We start from the raw sequence: 18,450 nt of genomic DNA, 5'->3' as shown, positions 1-18,450 counted from the left end.
CGTGGCGTTGATTGTCCTGTGTCCAATCTAAGTTTTGTGATGAAGCCACAATGACCTCATATGACCAGTTGTCGATTGCAATTAACCTAAAAGGCCACGGACTCTCGTCCAAGTATATCCTTAGGCTCTGCCGAAATTCAATATGTAGCTGGTGTCCCATTTTATTTGGGTAAGATTAAGCTTAACAGCGCCCGCAGCTAGCTTTGATTTTGGGGTTGTGGCACCTGCGGCTAGCTCAGCATTTATGTGTGGCACGCTTGAGCCGCGCTAATTTGTTTGCCAGGCAGGCAGGCAACTTGTGCTACACATATCCTGCTGCTCCTCTTGAAATCCTTTTGCTCCACTTTTTTGCTTCTCTTTTTAATAATGACTTCTGTTGGTCCCGCTTTTCTTTTTGGTGCTTGCAGCGAGGTCAAGCGAAGCTCCTCTCTAAGCTCACACATAGAAATTAATTACGGCAAAAGGACGCACTCAGGACACTCGCAGCAGTCGAGCTCAAGTGTTTAATGAAGCGGTTAGCGCAAAAAGAACTGCGAATACAAGTGGCACGCTGTATGTGCCACACACACACACACAAAGAGATTTCCATATTTGCCCAGCGCGCGTCGAGTGAGATAAATGTGAATGTGCAGAGAGATCCTGGTCCTGCTGCTGCTGCACCTGGCCAGGACTTGACTTCATAGTGCTGTGCAGTTTATTAAAAAGTTAACTGCAAATGGCCTCCATATGCAGTCTATATATATGAACGTGGAGTCTTAACTTGCGTCTGTTTCTGTTTCGTTTGCTGACTCTACACATTCCTTTCGGCCACAATATTTCAGTGGGCCTTATGACAGGTACAAGAGAGCGAGAGACCTTTGATAAGCATGCATTCGACATGGACAGGCCACAGTCTCTGTCGCTGTTGCTGTCGCAGTCGCAGTTGCAGATAAAAGCGTCTGCTCTGGACAACTTCGCTGAGATACTTTTCCACATCGTCTCCGCTGTCATCGCAGCAGAAACAAAAGCCAAAGGCAGTGCCACAAAACGCAGGTTGATTTCGCAGCGTCGCGTGGGACGCGAACGTTCGCAGTTTACATGGTTCTGCTTGCTCCTCCTCATCCTCATCTTCATTCTCCTCATCTCCTCCTGCTGCTGCTGCATTGTTCGCCTCTTCAGTGGAATTCCTGGACATCTGGACAGCTGCAGTTGTTGCTCTTGCTCTGACTGTTGCAGTTGAAGCGTGTGTGCATGAATATGTCAATGTAATGATCTGCTCGTTGTACTTCGTATCTGCTGAATTACATAAATATTAACTTGTACTTTTTATAAACATGTTTGCGGCTCAGTCGAAGGACAGCGTCTGCACATGTATGTGTGTGTGTGTGTGTGCTCCTTCTTATTGATATGATTTATTTACTGGCTCCCCATAAGCTCTGTCAATGCTTGAGCCGCTCAAGCCGCATTGCACTCAATTAAAATGCTATATACACTTACCTTTAACGCAACGTTGCACCAAAAAGGTTGATATCAAGTTGGTACAAATGGGTTAAGTATTTGAAATACTATCTCTTGCAGTAGCAGTCAAGTAAATATAATATAATATAATATACATAGACTTACCAATCATATTGATTTGCAGTTCAACAAGTAAATTTCCACAACCAATTTGTGTGAGTTAAATAAGATCCAAAATGTTCAAATGTTGCCTTTATCATCACTGCCAATATCGACATATCTAATCCATAATGCTTTGAGTCATAATGAGTTGGATGGAAAACTAGAAATATTTCGATTAAAAACTTATTAGTACAGAATAAAGAATAACATGCTTGCATATTTTTATCTAAAACTGTTAATATCAACGTATACATAAAAATCTAAAATTTGATCATGAATACTAAATTTGCTTAACAGATTTCTCTTTTATAGAAGAAGTATATTAATATAGTATATTTTATAAAACTCGTAATATCAATGATCTAATCGAAAATGTTTTTATTTATAATGCGGCATATTAAAAGCTATATGTTAAAATACGAAGTTTTTTGGAATATTATGATAAAGGTTCTATTGCTAAATGTTGATTTTCTTATAGGACAAACTTCCTTATTGTTCTTTAAGATATTGCTAAAGGTTGGTTTTCATTCTTACAGGACAAGTTTTATTGTGAGGACAGTATCTTCTATCTGAATGTTAATATCGAGGTAATAGCAATAAACATACTTCATAATTAGAGACCACTATAATCTATCATTCTCAACGCTTTCTTTTTATATAAGAAGCATCATATATCGTTTAAATCACATTTTCATTACTTTACAGGGTATCAATAGCACATCAATAGCTACGTTAAAAATCTCCAACCTTATTCAGGGTTAAGCATAAACAGCACTAACAAATTAATCAGCGTCAATTGAATCCTTTGTCCAAGCAAAAGTTCTTTGTCACCCCAAAAAAACAGTTTATTTGCTTATATTATTTTTGGCCAAAAAGTTGTTGTTACTTTTGGCCCATGCTCCAAATGGATTTGTCGCCTCTTTGCTGTTTTCTGTTTCTACTTTTTTGTTGCGTGACAACGCCTGACGAATGACTAACGGTGAAATATGCGCAAACAAACATAAATTTCATGTCCGTTGGGATTTTGTTAACTGCAGAAGCAGCACGTCAATGCTGGGAACACTGCTGGTCGTGTCCTGGACAGGACTGGTTTGAGGTTAGGGTTGGGCTAGCGGGCGCGGGGAGAGGGGTGGCATCTTCTGTGAGTGAGACGTTGACGTGCGGCCGTCAGGTACATGAATACAGTACCCGGTAAAAAGCCAAGGTGCAACGCTTTGTTGACAGCGAATGCGAGGAAGTAGAACTGACAGCCCAACCAATGGAGGTGGCATGGGGCATGTGGCTGGTGGCAGGCAGAGAGCCATGTCCCAGGTGCGTGCACGTAACTGACATGAAAATTCTACAGTTTTTCGCTTTTCACTGTCAAAGCTATGTACGTTTGCCGCCAAGTGCAAAATACATAAAAACAAAAAAATGCTGGCGCGATAAAGATGGCAACACGCCAAGCAGAGATCTCTAATCACCGCTTGAAAATTTGGCTAGCGTGTATTAAATTACATTTTCATACACATACGTTATCGAAATCAAATACTTTCATAATTGTTAACAACTTACCAAGTGTTTAAGCCTTGGTTTAATTTTACCGACAGCAGCACAAATAATCACTTCACTTTTGATAAATTACATATGGCGTCATAGGCCAGTGTGTCCACACCATAATTTGCATGATGAAATATTGTCCGCCAAAAATTAAGCTCAGCTGGCAACACTGACCTCTGACAGAAGATTGACACAAAACGGAATATGCAAAATGTAAGCAATTAAAACTCTTTTTTCGTTTGGGTTTAATTAAATCATTTATTTGTCTGTGATTATTCAATTATGTGTGTATGTACAAAATGCACAAAGTACAAATATATATGTATATTTGGTATAGTTAATTGGTGCTGTTTGTATTCACTAAAGCTGGCAGTGATGATTTTTTTCTTGTTGATAAGGGCAGTTGAGAATGCTATTTTTCTTTTTTCTAAAATTTGAAACCGATCTCAATATTTAATCTTTAAACTTATTTACTTTATCAAGTCTGAGGTAGTTTTAAGATTATCTTTATTCATTGTATATGTAAGGCCTGCTGTGGGACAGTTCTGAAAATTTAGAATAAACTTTTCGGTTTCAAATAATTTTGATTTGTTTCGTTTTATTTTACAGCATCTCTTAATTTAATGTTGTTACTTGCGCTTAATCCTAACAAAGTCTTGAATTTGTTCATCTGCAGTGTTGACCATCAAGTGTATATATATATATATATATGGTATATATAGCCTAATCAGTTCAGACTTTTAACTTTTATCAATTTCATCATCATATCTTTTGTACTTTAAAACGAAGCGTACAAATACGAAAAGTTGTTAACAAATAGCGTTGATTCATTCCACTTAGAAGATGATTGTCTATATATTGTGTACAATACAAATACATATAGTAATATATTGCACGATATAAATCAACTTGAACAAAAACGTTAAACTATTCCAAACTTATTCACTGTCCAAACTAAATAACAAAATATCTTTAACGAAATAATAATATCATAAACGAAAACGAAAAACGCGAACAAAAAAAAACAATATATCCATAATCCATAATCATCTCGTTCTTTGTGGTGGGGAATCAACAGAAAGACAAATACGCCATCCTTCTATCGACCTTCTGCTATACTTTGAAGTCATTGTAGAAGGTCTCCGTGACGCGAATCTTCTCCACACGCATGTTGAAGAGCGTCACACCATGCAGTATATTGAAGGCGACGGCAAAAACGACGAGGGCCATGTACGTGCCAAGGGCAATCCACCAGAGCAACTGTTCGTGCAATTTCTGCTCAAAGTTCTTGAGCACCAGCAGCCCAATGGTGAGTCCCGCCACAGCGCCAGCCAAATGTGCCACATACGATACAGACGCCGCATTGGCGCCCACCTGGTTGGGCAACGCATCCTCGCCGGCATAACGTGCATAGATGGCGAAACCAAAGTCAAACGAAGCTAAGCACAACAACAAAATGGGAAAAGTTACAAAACAAAACAGATACGAAACTCGCAACAACTTACCAAAGATGAGGATGAATGCCAGGCGTATGACGCCGTAACGCATCTGATGATAATTGAGCAGCACGTTAGCCAGATGCGCCGCCAGCAAGGCATAAACGCCACCGCTGGCGCCCACGAGATACACCTCGGGATCGAAGATGCTGGTGCCCAGGGAGCCGGCGAGTACGCCCGAGAAATAAATGCAGGCGATGCGCGTCGATCCGTGCACCATCTCCAGGGGCAGGCCAAAGAGCAGCTGGACGGCCACATTGAATCCCAGATGAAACCAGCCAGCATGCAGCACCATATAGAGCACAAATCGCCAGATCTCATGACGCTTATCGGGACGATAAATAAACATGGAGTCCGTGGGCACGGGACCCGCTGCTGCCGTTTCTCCCACCGCCATCGTGTGATACACAAAGAAGGCCAGCTAGTGAAAAGAATAATTTTGTAAATTGGCAACAATTAATTATAATGATATTACAGTATCAATATTAATTGATAAGTGCAACTACTATATTAAGAATCAAATAATGTGTTTTTTGGAATTATGCACATTAACATTAGAATGTCGTAAGATTAATTATGCAATAATCTCCATGCATGCAGTATATAACTATACTATATTAAACAATACTATACTCTACCTCTATCATTGTGATCAGTATAATGAAAAAGGGCGGTGGACAGCAGGTGTAACGATCCGCATAGTATTTGCGATCACGCTCCTCGGGCAGCACTTCGACGGCAACGGCATGCACCATCTTCCTGAAGAGCGGCGGCTCACTGAGCACCAATTGAAAGTCGTTCTCGGAGCACACTTCTCGATCTCGCTGGTGTACGGCGCATTTGAAGCTACGCGTTCGCTTGCCGCTCATCTGTAAACGGCAGAACAGACAAAGAAATGAATGTGACATGGATCATTTAATGCTTACATCTGGGGAAATATTACATATATAATATATAGTCTCGACTTGAGCTAATTTAAATATCAAGCCAGAGTATAGAGGCAGTCCCCTACAACCTCAAAAGTAAGAACAACAACAATAACAACATGAATTTCAAAATACGCGCTTACAAATAATGTGTAATCGATATCTACGGCCGATAAACGTCAAACTTTAGACATATCGAAAAGGAAGAAAATCCGATAAATCCGAGTTCAAGCTCGTCGCATCACACTGAAAAAGCCATGGGAAACTACATATCTGGGAAGTCTGCACGTTCCAATTGGACATACAGTGCTTTAATGTATCTCATCTCATAAGTAAAATCTGCAAACATAAATCTTTAACCCCAAAACTAAACGAGCCATAAAATTATGAAAACAAAGCCTGGTAGTATAATGACTAGCTGACTATTTAGGATTGTGGTGTGGACTGGTCTTCTGCTTCTGGACAGAGGGGCAGAGAAGGGTTGTGAAAACTAAATAATTTTTATTATGTAATTAAGATGTTCACAAAAGATGCGAACGGGGCGGGCAATTAAGGCGCTCATAAAAACTAACAGCAACTAAAAGCGGAGGCCAACAACAACACGAAAATCTGCAAAAGCCGGAAAATGTGTATTGTGTTTAATTAAAACTGAGACGGAGACTGCGACTGCGAGCTGAGAGCAAGAAAATCCAAATGAAGCCTACGCGCAATTAAAATTCACGATTACGAAACGAAAAAATACATAACTGTCAATTGCAGTGCAAAATATACCCTGCAAACAAGTGCATATAATAAAATACTAACAGGACTATGTTAATAAAACTGCTTTAAATGTCAATGTTAATATTAAATCAAAGGGTATTTTAAATAACAGAAAGAAGTATTCAATTTGTGCAGCCGAGCATACCACTTGTGCCCATTCATTCGTACAAAGGGTATACACAAAAAAATACACGAAAAAAATCTGCAAATTAAGCTTGCAAACGCAGAAGATGCGGAAAAAGGGAAGGCGAAACAAAATAGTTACTTCCGCTAGTAGCCAGCAACATTGTACATTTTGTGGCCTCTTCTCTAGACGAGGCCGTGGGAGTTAACAAGTGTCGCGTCTAGTTAGCCAGACAGTGACAGACAGTCTAATATTAGTAATTATCAAATTTGTTTTAATTGATAAATCGCCTGCAGGGCCATTAACTAGCAAATTGCAATCCTCTTTGTCACACACAACCGCAACTAAGTGGCAACGCCACCTACACATACACACAGCTACAGCTTATGCGTAATCGTACAACACAATTATAACGGCATAAATTTACTAGATAAAGCACTCATTGAATATTCAATTGACAAATGGTAGTGAGTGGCAAAAAAAAAGAACAAGCCGATAAAAGGTAATTGTATATAAAATGCGTATTTGTGTTTGTTGTTGTTTCTTAACACCCTCTGCTACTTACGCAACGTATTTTTTCAACTTAGCGCGCGTTTTTTTTTTATTAATTTGTAACGTTGACACAAATTGCTGCGACTGCGGCAATAATTATTATAATCTTATCGTTGATGTGCACTGCTTACAAACATAATGCTCAATATGCCATTAAACACAATAATTAACATACAATAAATATGCATATGTACATAAAACACTTAATTTATTAACGTTAAGACACCGCGGTTTTTTTTAGTTGCTCGCTACGTCGTTGGCGTCGCCGTCATTTCCTCGCCGATCGTTGCGTTTGCTTTGCGCCTATATTTTGTACAAGGAGCTGCCAACTTGCCGCAAATTTGACTGTCAGGGCTACAGCACATTTCTTTTGTGCTTTGCTCACACTTCCTTAATTCAAATGGGCTTCAGTTTACTTCCGATTTGTGCATTTCCACGTATCAAACAATTGGAACACCCAAATTGCATTGTGAGGCGATGATAAATCTGGGATTGCAGCCAACACACACACAACACAAGGAGATCAAACATAAACAGCGCCGCTAACAAATAATTGTTTATCATTTGTTTTGTGACGTGCACGACGGGTGTGCGAATTATGCACTGGACATTGGAAATTGTCTCCCCTTCCCGTCCTTTGCGGCGTAGCCTGATAATGACATTACCCAGCAGCAACGCCGCATGACGTCACGCAGGAGGGCAGCAGCAGCAGGTAAATGAAATTCTCAAATGCCTCGATCCGTTTCATTTCGCTTCGTTTTTCATTTAACTGAGTTAAATACATTCTATTTGTGCTTCATTCAGCAAGGACGATGTGCATTTGAATGTGTGTGTCTGTTTGTGTGTGACAACGTTTTTAGGTCGCAAACATAAAGCGACAAATTGACGCAAAACATTTAACACACTCCTATCCCCTCCTCTACATCCCATTCCATTCCATCGGTCAACATGGGCAAGAGAAGGGCGCTCTCTGGCAGTGGCAACGGCGGCGTCTCTTTGCTGTGGAACACCTACGAAAAAATTCCTTTGAATTACGTGGCCATGTCCTGTGTGTGTTTGCCAGTGTGTGTGTTTGCCAGTGTGTGTGTGCGAGTGTTTTTGTTAGCCATAGGCTATGCGCAAAAAAGGACATCTTCGTTGGCGACACTCGGGCAACAACGTTGTTGCTGTTCTTGTTGTTGTTGTGCACTCCATTATGCATTTTATGTTGTGTGTGTGCGCCCTCATTCAATGCGAGTGTGTGTGTGTGTTGACATTTTTATTCCAAGCAGTTGAACAAAATATTTATAAACTTGCCCGCCTTGACTCCAGCCATAATACTGGCCAATAATCCATATCTCTCTCGCTCACACTCTCCCCTACCCTCTCTCGCTCTCTCTAGTGTGTATATAAATCGTGTGCAATCTGTGGCACATAAACATTTAGCTGCGGCTAAGTCGAACTTCTTATACCCGGTACTAGCAAAGTTCAGGCTGGTATGCTAAATATGTGTAGTGAAACCTTTTAAACATTGCGACATATTTCTGACTATCGATAAGCTTTACAGACAGAACTGTCATAAATGTAAAGTAAATTATTTTATCTTTCTTTTTAATTTGATCTTAAAGTAATTTAATTAACTTATTATTAAAACTCAGCAAATTTGTTAAAGACTTTTAAATACTTGATCAGTTAGTCAATTAAAATAAAATAGTACTGCTTTAAAATATGAATCCAATAATATATACTATGTAAAATTGGGTAAAAAGAAACTAAAATTAAAATCAATATTGCTTTCCAATTACTTGTATTGAACACATGATTACAAAGCCTAATAATATTATTTGATAAAAAAATAATTAATATAATAAATAATGTTTTGGTTTGTAACCAAATTTGTCAGGAACTTGATTTTTTAGAAAGTAGAATCTTTTAAAAACAAAGTGATTATAATCGTTTTGACCCTTCTGACTATCCCTACAATTATCTAGTAATTTCAAGTAAAATTTAATAACATAAATAATAATAATTTTAAATTAATTTTCTTATTTTCCACAGTTTAATATACAGCTAAAGAGATTGGAATTATATTGAAATTATAAATGACAAAAATCTGAAATACTAAAATAGACCGCTTGATGAACCTGCTTGTCCAAAGAATACTCGAGTATTTCAAAATGAAATTGAATTCTTGTACTATTCAGATTTGAATATGGATATCGGGTAAGTCGCAGTCAAATACACAAACATGTCACCTTCTCAATTGTTTGTTTATTGTCTTTGGCAGCGGAAACCCGACCAAGCTTGAGCACCTTGTGGCGGAGCAGCAGCTAGCGGAACAGCAGCAGCAGCAGAAGCAACCGCAACAGCAGCGGACCAGCAGCAGAGCAGCAACAGCAGCACTCACCTCGAACCCGGTCATCAAATTGAATAACAATATTTTTGCAAGAAGCAATTCAATTTGCATTGTTTGCGCAGTCAAGTGACGGGCCGCAGGTGAAAATGGTAGCCACATCTCTCTCTCTCTCTCTCTCGCTCTGCCATTTTGTGTATTGCTTTTGTTGAATCTTTAACCCAACCTCGAAGCTGGAGGCAACACTTGCTGCTGCTGCTGATGTCGTTGTTGTTGTTGTCCGCCCGCCCAGAGAGTGCGCAATTTGACGGGCAAATGGTTTTTTTTTCCACTGTAATTACCAAGAGAGTTTTCTCGTTGCCTTTGTCGGTCACTTGGCGTCTACTAATTATCACATTTTTACTCATTAAAGTCACATTTGCCTGCCGCACGGCGGCCCAGGATGCGTCGCTTAGGATGCGAGAAGACCTCTACTACTACTACATACCTTTTGGCTAATTATAGGCCAGATCCTTTTGCGTGGGCAATCAACCTTTCAACCGTTTTGCTACTGCTGCTGCTGTTGATGATGATGATGGTGATTGATTAGCAGATGCTCAGGCTGCAGCAAAAGCAATATCAGGGATGAGCTTAACCTAAGCAGAGCTGGCTAACTGCTAAAGGAACTGAACTCTCTTTAAGCATATGCAGCGCGTGCCAGATAAAACAAACAAACACATACACATCGAGGCAGCTGGAGACGAAGTTGCTTGCAGCTAGAAACTGGAGCAGCAGTGAAACAACAAATCGAAAACTGATTTGGAGCGGAAGTTCGTTTGCACCTTTCTGCAGTTTCCTGTGTGCCGACCAGCAAACAACAACAACAACTCGAGACTATTCAATGCACTACAAAATACACATACAGAGAAGACTTGCGCTGCTTTGACGTTTTGGCCTTTGACGCCGCGTCTTTTGTCTTGGCCAAGCAATGGCTTTCAATTGTATTGCAAAAGCTATATACTACATAAGAATGCCTGTTATATAGATTAAGATTGCCCCTCAATTGTGCACTGCAAGGATATGTGTGCGCATGCAAAGCACCGCCAAGGAGCAGCAGCAACAGCAGCTGTCGTCGTCTACTTCGTCTGCTGTGTTTGATTTGCGATTCGTGGCTGGCGGAAATGAAATGACACGCAAGGCACAAAGGCACACACAGAGAGCGACCCACTCCAGACACACACACACATCATTGTTTGGCACAAGATTGGCACAAAAAAAAATGTGGAAATCAAACGAAATAAAATAAGACTTCATTCCACTTACGCATTGTGCCTAAGGGGCGTGACAGCCCCCGAACTCTATTACGACGATGTGTGTAAGTAGTAATCGGATATCATTGTAATCACAAAAAAATACGAATTTCTACTACTATTTGAACTTCTTTCTTTTTTTTTTGTTAGAGTTTTCCGGTCGACTGCCGCACACAAGCGGCAATCAGGGCCAGCAGCAGCTGCCGCTTGCCGCAACATGTTGCAACAAGGTGCAAACATGCAGAGCGCGTGTCTGCATCCTAGACGCAAATACGTGAAGCGAACTACGCACTTGATGTCACCTCATTACCAACGAAATTCGGCTGCTCTTGGATTCATTTTGCTTTTGGGGGCACAAGTTAATGATGCGCACACCGCGCGCGCTTCCGTCGCGTTTGTTTGTGTCACAATTATGCGAGGCACTTGAGCTTGAAGCGCAGTCTGCAGGGCCAGGGCCATGGTCAGAGAGCCACCTTCAAAAAAATAAAACTGCTGACCAGCAGCAGTTTCATTGACCCCTGTACTGCCAAAAAAAACAAGCAACAGAAATTAGGGCTGTGGATGTGGATGCGACGGTGTTTTTAATGCCGTCATAAATGTCAGGTGCGCTGCCCATTTAAATTTATTCAACATAATTAGTTGTGGCCATTATTATTATTACAGCGGAGCGTCAACTAATTGCATTTGGAAATCGTGGCAATGACTAATGAGACCCACGAGGACACTGGCCAAACATTGTTTAAGATAAATGTTTGGCATTTACAATGTTATATACGGAGGAGGAAAAAAAGCCACGAAATGCATAAGCGATTATTACAACAAGATAGCGTGTGACTGCCACAGGACATCGATTTCGGTTTTAGGACTCGTTATCAGCACATTTCGTGACTGCGACATGCCACGAAAACAAAAAAAAAAGAAGCGATATCGAAGAGGATGAACAAACTCCAGCACGTGGGAACGCAGACAGTTGCAGTTTTTGGTGCTGTGCCGTTTGATGTGCACATCGTTATCCTTGCCCCGGATGCACAACAATCAAAATAAACTGCTGCCAAATTGACCATTGACCAAACATCGTCAGCATCAGTAGCCCAGCTTGTCCCACCCCCGCCTCCTCTTCCATCCGCCCACTGTCATCTTTGGCATTGTCACGTCCTTGGCATGGGCCACAAGTCAAAACGAATGTTAGAGCCAACCGAGCAGCAGCAGCAGAAGCACAAAAACATGCATTTTTACTTCATTTTCTCAGCAAGTTTTTTCATTTTTCGTTTTGCTAGTTCTGTGTGGATGGAAAGCAGTCAGGCAGCGACAATGGAAAACTGTTATCTGTCGAAGGATATGAAGGACTTTGCACAACGAAAACTATCATCGATTGGCTTTTAAGCAACTTTCAAAACGCTTAAATCCCACAATTTTGAAATGGAACTGCTATGAAAAGGATATTGTCGAAGACTCGACAAGGAAAACATAAATGATATTCTCTGTGAAGGACATGGTGTGACAAGGCTCAGAGGAAACATATACAGTTTAAGCCAGGATTGGATGTAATGTAAAGCAACGTTTGCTTAAAATGCTGCAACTGAATATGAAACTTACTATAAATCGGATTTTTAAAGAGGAAGTCGATGTTTCTGATAGAATGTAATGTAGTATAGAAGATCTAAAAGAATGAATTTAAAAAATATTGAAGAACTGACAGAATGGAATAAGAAAATAAGAATGAAGTCAATACAGTGGAATGAAATATAAAAGATCTAAAAGAATGTAATAAATATTGAAGATCTGATAGAATGGAATAAGAAAGGATTCAATACTTCTAAAAGAATAGAATATACACGATCAAATATAATATAATTTAAAAGTATTAAAGATCTGACAGAATGGTATAAGAAAACAAGCACACAAAACAAATTAAATAGAATTGTATTCACCATAACTGAACTACTAAAGACAAAATCATACATTATACGAAGATTGTATTAGAATAGAAAGACTATTTTAAATTTGAAATAATAACTGTTCAAAATTACGAGCTTTAAAAAATTGTAAAACCTAAACTACAAAGGAATATGATTATTATTATATTATCATTATTCAACAAACTAAGCTGTCAATAATATTCTATTTACAATTCTCTATCGAAGTGGAGATCTGCTTAATTGGTCAACAAATGTGGTATATTCTGTACACTATGGTATATTTTAAATGTAATAGTAAAACGATAAGCCAACAACTTCGGAACATTTTAGTATATTAACAACTAATCAGTCAAATCAATTGCAAAAATCACAATGTCAAAAGCAATTTAGATACAAAATAATCAATATGATAACTTTTAGTAGGAAATTCTTATGCGGCACAGCAATTGCTCAGCAGACCCCTCAAGACTTTAATAGAGCTTAAGCGCCAACTAATCGCGTATCAAATTGCGTAACTCATGCGCTCAAAGTACACGATTTAGTGGCTTAAATATGATCTCAACTAAACCACTTTTATGGAGTGGATTCACACCTCAGACGCCAAGCGATCGTTGCTACAGCAGTCGAAGTCTTTGGCGTATTTAACTGGAAAATGGCTCAAAGGCAACCGTTGGCCGACGCACTTCTCTCAAGTTTTACCTCTTACAGGCGATTTGCGATATTATTGTGGAATAATGAAATCGCTAAGAGATTCCAATTGAATCTGCAGCGTCGCATAGACCATTTATGGATTGGCATTGATTTAATACCGCGTCGTCGTCGTCGACGTCGTTGAGGCAGCCGTCTGATGTCTTGCGTCCCTCGAGGCCAAGGCGCAAGGCATTTTGCACCTTCCAATGCAACGGTGGCTCACTGTTCGCTGCAGCTGATCTGATTCCACCGCCTATCAGTGCTGCAGAATCAGCAGCGAGCAGACGCCATCAAGCTTAGGAGGAAGATGCTGCTGACAGTAGGAAAAGAAGAGGCAGCAGCATCTCGCATCTCCATTGGCATCAGCAACGGTCGCGCGCAATGTTTATTCAATAAACCCGATCGCAGACAGTCGCCAGCTGGCCATGCCGATGCTGGCTAGCTGGCTGACTGGCTGGCATTCCTGTCCAGCTACAGCTACCCGGCGATGGGGGCCAAAGAGACATTCCCCCATTCAAGACAAGCCGCAGGAATTTCTTGGTGCGTGCTCGGCACAGGTTCAGCTGGTTGAAGATGCGACTCTCCTCAGTGACTTTGGCGTCTGCCAGCTGCGCGCTGCGTCCACTGATTATGATAATGGAGGCGACTTCTTGAGGAGACACACACATAGAGAGAGAGAGAGGAAGACTCCACCGCCAATTGCTTTCGTTTACGAGTACAACTACGAAGTATGATGATCGCAGATCGTCGCTGATCGACGACGCTTGGCAGCTCCGTTGACTTTCTGATTAATGCAAGAATTCTCTCCACGGCGTTCTTCAACTTTTTTTTCGTTTTGTTTTGTATTCTTTTGTTGCTCGGACTGCAATTAAAAGCGATGTACCCTTTTTGGATTGGGGAGGTGTGCAAATCATTATATACCACAACTAACCGAAGAGTCTCTCTCACAGTTGACAACACTTGAAATAACTGCAGAACAGATAGAGCATCAAGTGTTCGTTGCGGATGCAGTTATTCTGACTGGTTCTCCTCCTGCTGTGCGCTGGACCAGATGCTGCTCCGCTGACGAGATCAAGCGACAGCCTCGTGCCTGGCAGTTGTCATAACGTTCAACACGTTTGTTGGCCCGCTGCTCTTCATTGAATGTTTTTCGAGTCGAGTCTCGGGAGCGGCGACGGCGCCGGCTCGGACGAGGAGGCGCTGCATCTGCTTTGGCGCTGCCATAAAAGGATTTGTCACGTGCGAGCTTTTGTTAAAAATGCAGCAATCATCGGGCAATCTCCATTGTATCAATGTCGGCACAGGCATCGCCTCCACGCCGTTTGCATTATGCATGTTGAGCTGCCGTCGTCGCCGTTGCTTCGTTGCTCCACGTCTTGGGTTTTGCGGCATTCCTGCTTTAATTCAAGCAGCGCTCCAAACAAGGACACATTAGCCTCAACCGCCCATATGGCCGCTGTAAACTCCGCCTTCAGGAGAGCAGCTCCTGTTGCTGCTGCTCGATCATTGAAATTAATAATTAAGTGGAAAAATGTTGTGTGTACTACGATCGCATCGTTATGATAAGGACTGTGTTCGTTTTTTTCGCGGCTGTCACACCTTCGACAAGGATCTGCAACAGACTGATGCCAAAGATAGTCCCGAAATAGACAAAGGGCAACATATTGATGAGGTAGAAAAGCGACAGAAATTGGAGAACAGGACTCAAACAAGATACTAGACTTGGATGATGAAAATAACAAACTCAAATAAAGAAGTTTTAACAACATTAAATGTTATCAGTAAGTAAAATAAAATTGAGAAAATTTTCACAAGGAACAAGAATGTATTTACAGAATATTTACATATCGGCATTCTTGAGAGTTTTATATTTTTAATGTGAAAAATATTAATATATTTTAGAAATTTAATCTACTATAAAGGCTCTTTTAAAATTCATAATTGGTCTAATTAAAAAAAAATTAATTTTTCGATTGAAATTCTATATGTTAATGATATAAAAGTTACTTAACAATATTCTTAAATATATTCAGATTTTATGCTCATTGTCATCAAATTTGATAGCTCATGCTATTCTACTTTTCAAGATATCGATGTTCAGACAATTCACTTGAATTTTCTTAATTGAGCCTTGTCAACTTCTGCCTGTCATTGTTACAAAGTTATTAAACCCTTTCGTCTTTTGTATACAGGGTACAAAACAAACGCAAGACAAAAGCCATTGACATTTAATGTTGTGATGTGTCAACAGAAGCTAATGATGAGTGCCGAGGACTTTTGCAACTGTCACACCTACGATCTACTTGATTCGGCAGCCCAAAGATAGCTCGAGGATTGAGAAATAATCGAAAGACAAAAGGTTGATGATGGAAATGGGAATAACGAGGCCATCAACAGGAGCTAATGTCATCAGTCGTCGTGCATTGTTGTTGAGGCCTGGCGAGTGTGCGAATGAACTCTGTCATTCACAATTACCGTTAGGCACACACACACACACGCCGACACACAGGCATACACACACCCACATCAAGGCAGACAATACAATACACAAGAGGGTAAATAGACACACTTTGTGATGGTCTGGCTAATGCATGACTTTGAGCAGAACTCGTTGCCAAACAAAAGGAAAGCGGCTAAGGACTAAGAAGAATCGCATTCATTATGCATGTGTGAGTGCATATATTTGTGTGTGTATCTGTGTGATTACCTAGGTGTGTGTGTGAGCCAATCAAGCGTAGATTCAATCAAATAGCAATAAGATTGACAAGAGGGCAGCGTTCAATTGCAATTTTAATGTTTACCTGCAACCTGCAAGAACTTCAAACCCAATGCAGCCCTCGAGTATCTTCAGCCCTGGCAGAGCCCTCGGTAAACAATCCACCGACCGAGGCAGCGAGGCATGTCCCTTTTGCCATGGTTAGCCAAGGTGCATTTTATTTGGCGAGTGCGAGTGGTGAATGACCAAATGGACGAATAGACTTTTTGCATTTGCCACAACACAAACAAAACAGTGCACAACAAGAATGTTATCCAGCCTCTGGATCAGAGTCTCTCTCTCCTCCCTCCCTCTATCTCGCTCGCTCGCTCTACTCTTGTCGTGCTTTGTGTTTGTACACGAGCCTACATCATGAACATGTTGTGCAGTGGACACATCTGCACCTGTGTTTGCACTTAAATCCTTGCCACGAGTCTGTCGATGTGTGTCTCTTGCTGTGGCACATGGGAATTCGATTTAGATGCACTTACCACGTTCACAAAGTCCTGAAATGTCACATAGCCCGGACCATTAGGCAGTTGGGCCTTCTTTGCACGCTCCAGCAACAGCTCCCGCTTGTTCATAGGCACTTGGGATAGGAATTCCGGCGATTTCAATGCAACCAGGAATTCGGTTACGGATATCTCGCCAAAACCCTCCGGATCGAACTGTGCAACAAAATCGCAATTAACTTTGGGGAATACTTTGAATAGTTTTGCTTCAACTTACCATATCGAAAAGCAGTTTCCATTTCTGTAAAATGTAATTAAGCAAATAATAGTATATGGAATTGTTTGAAGACTAAAGGTATCTTTAATACTCACATCTCGCAGCAGTTCCCGTTTCAATTCCGCCTCATCAAAGTCCGAGTTGAGTGAGGTGTGCTCTGTATCATAGCCGGCATCATTTGTGCACTAAAATCGATTATATTTATAATATTGTTCCCTATTTCCAATTTCCTTGACTTACATAGCGCATCTGTGTGTGCGATAGCGACCCAATGGAAGCCAATGATCCGGCTATTGTCGATATGTGCTCGATGTCCGCCAGCGTCTCCTGCTGGCTACTACCGCCAGCATTCTGTTGACTGGTCGGTAACTCCAGGGCTCGCGAGCTGCCTCGCTCGGAGCCGGGCCACATGTCGGCTCTTTGTCTCCGTGTTGCGTTCCAGGATTCTTAACTAGAAAACTTGATTGCTTAATCTGGCAGTTGAATTTGGCAGTGATAGGACTGATTTTATGTCGCTACACAAAAATAAGACAAAACAATTTTAGTTTTAGTTTGTTTCGATAATTTAAACAAACGCTTAGCTGGTTTCTTATATAGTTGTTTTATATTTAGTTGCTTACACTAAAATATTCTATTCTTTTTATCATAAAAAAAGGCAAACTCTTTATGCTTTTATATCCATTTTAAGATCTAAGATTCAGTAAGAATAATTATTGCATGCTTTTTGGTATGCATCATTTAAAGATGCTCCTAAGAGTATGCAGTAAAAAATTTCACTGGAAATTCCATGCACGCTATTCTTATTTAAGTTCACATTCTTTAATGCTAACAAAAAATTTTTTTATTGAATTTATTTAACTTTAATATTTTTATAATAATGTTTTTTTTAAGTAAATCCCAAAAATTATTAATTATATTTTGTAAGTCTTCTCAATAAGCAGCAGCACACTGTGTAAGCTTTTAGCAGCGAGCTTTCTTTCACAACGCACGTTCTTAAAGCTTTCGTTGAAGTGCTCAACTATCAACTTCTCGACAGAGATAGATTTGGTCGAGCGCGCTAAGTTGCATTCCTTCAAGAACATTTTGTTCGTGATGCCTGCGGTTCGAGTCTCGCTCGAGATAAGAGTTTTTAAAATTTATTTCGCCCTGTAAAGTGAACTTCGTCGCAATTTGTCGTTTTTGGAATTGCTACAACTCTTTGCTTGGGCCAGAGAAAATAAAGTTTCGGTTAATCATAGACTAAAATTGGTACTCAATACCTTAGCCTATTTCATGCCCGGAATACATAATAGCTTTTTGTTTTTGTTTTCATTTGTTACAGACACTGTAATTGTTATTGCTGCCATGGCAACAGTCCCTTAAGGGGTTTGTTGTCCCTCTAGAAGGGACAAGGTTATTGATCTGAGCCTGCGAGGCAAGCAAAGATGTGCAGCGGAAGTGAATGGACACACACAACGGCAAGCTGGGCTGTTGCTTGGAACCGGCAAACAGAAATGCATTTTCATGTTGATGTTATTTCCTTCTTCTCCTCCTTTCAAAAACACACTCACACTCTTCGTTTGTTGTGCGCAGAATCCGTTTCGAACTTTTGTTTTGTCCTCTTTATTTGTTTTCACTGTTTCACTTTGCATAAACTTTGTGAATTATTGTCGACAAAACTTTGTTATTAAGTTATTAAACAAAACGTTTAAGAAAACAAAGCAATTTGGCATCAACATCATTGATGACTCGCTTCTCT

At 40.3% G+C, this 18,450-nt stretch overlaps 2 protein-coding genes across 4 annotated transcripts in view; both read right to left on the bottom strand.

The window, feature by feature from the left end:
* Window positions 1–3,244, bottom strand: part of LOC132791160 (N-alpha-acetyltransferase 30A) — a 45,377-nt gene extending 42,133 nt beyond the window's left edge. Inside the window, exons 1-2 of one of the 2 annotated variants that reach the window (XR_009632874.1) lie at window positions 3,154–3,244; window positions 1,603–1,759 (exon numbers count right to left, since the gene is read on the bottom strand). The gene's annotated coding sequence lies outside the window, so the exon portion shown is untranslated. Of the gene's footprint in view, window positions 1–1,602; window positions 1,760–3,153 lie in introns of those variants that run through there. The other variant, XM_060799983.1, reaches the window with a different exon arrangement.
* A 624-nt stretch (window positions 3,245–3,868) lies between these two features.
* Window positions 3,869–18,434, bottom strand: LOC132791159 (protein rhomboid). 2 transcript variants are annotated; one of them, XM_060799981.1, is made up of 8 exons: window positions 18,263–18,434; window positions 16,953–17,227; window positions 16,808–16,897; window positions 16,713–16,736; window positions 16,475–16,651; window positions 5,273–5,503; window positions 4,644–5,055; window positions 3,869–4,577 (listed from the first exon to the last, which is right to left on the bottom strand). In XM_060799981.1, exons 2-8 carry the CDS (start codon window positions 17,121–17,123, stop codon window positions 4,252–4,254), a joined length of 1,431 nt encoding a protein of 476 aa, XP_060655964.1. In that variant the 5' UTR covers window positions 17,124–17,227; window positions 18,263–18,434; the 3' UTR covers window positions 3,869–4,251. The 2 variants fall into 2 exon arrangements, with proteins under 2 accessions (XP_060655964.1, XP_060655965.1); XM_060799982.1 differs by lacking the exons at window positions 16,475–16,651; window positions 16,713–16,736; window positions 16,808–16,897; window positions 16,953–17,227; window positions 18,263–18,434 and adding an exon at window positions 7,012–7,293 and having other exon boundaries at window positions 3,872–4,577.
* Window positions 18,435–18,450: the final 16 nt, after the last annotated feature.

The sequence above is a fragment of the Drosophila nasuta genome, chromosome 3 (genome assembly GCF_023558535.2).
Source record: "Drosophila nasuta strain 15112-1781.00 chromosome 3, ASM2355853v1, whole genome shotgun sequence".
Lineage (NCBI taxonomy): Eukaryota > Metazoa > Arthropoda > Insecta > Diptera > Drosophilidae > Drosophila > Drosophila nasuta.
This window is presented reverse-complemented; position numbering and strand designations above follow the sequence as displayed.

Coding starts and splice junctions, on each gene's coding strand:
- LOC132791159 (XM_060799981.1), bottom strand. CDS start 17,123: ATGTGGCCCGGCTCCGAGCGAGGCAGCTCGCGAGCCCTGGAGTTACCG. Junction 16,737..16,807: donor AACGGGAACTGCTGCGAGAT/GTGAGTATTAAA, acceptor TACATTTTACAG/AAATGGAAACTGCTTTTCGA. Junction 5,056..5,272: donor TACTGATCACAATGATAGAG/GTAGAGTATAGT, acceptor TCTTTTCACTAG/CTGGCCTTCTTTGTGTATCA.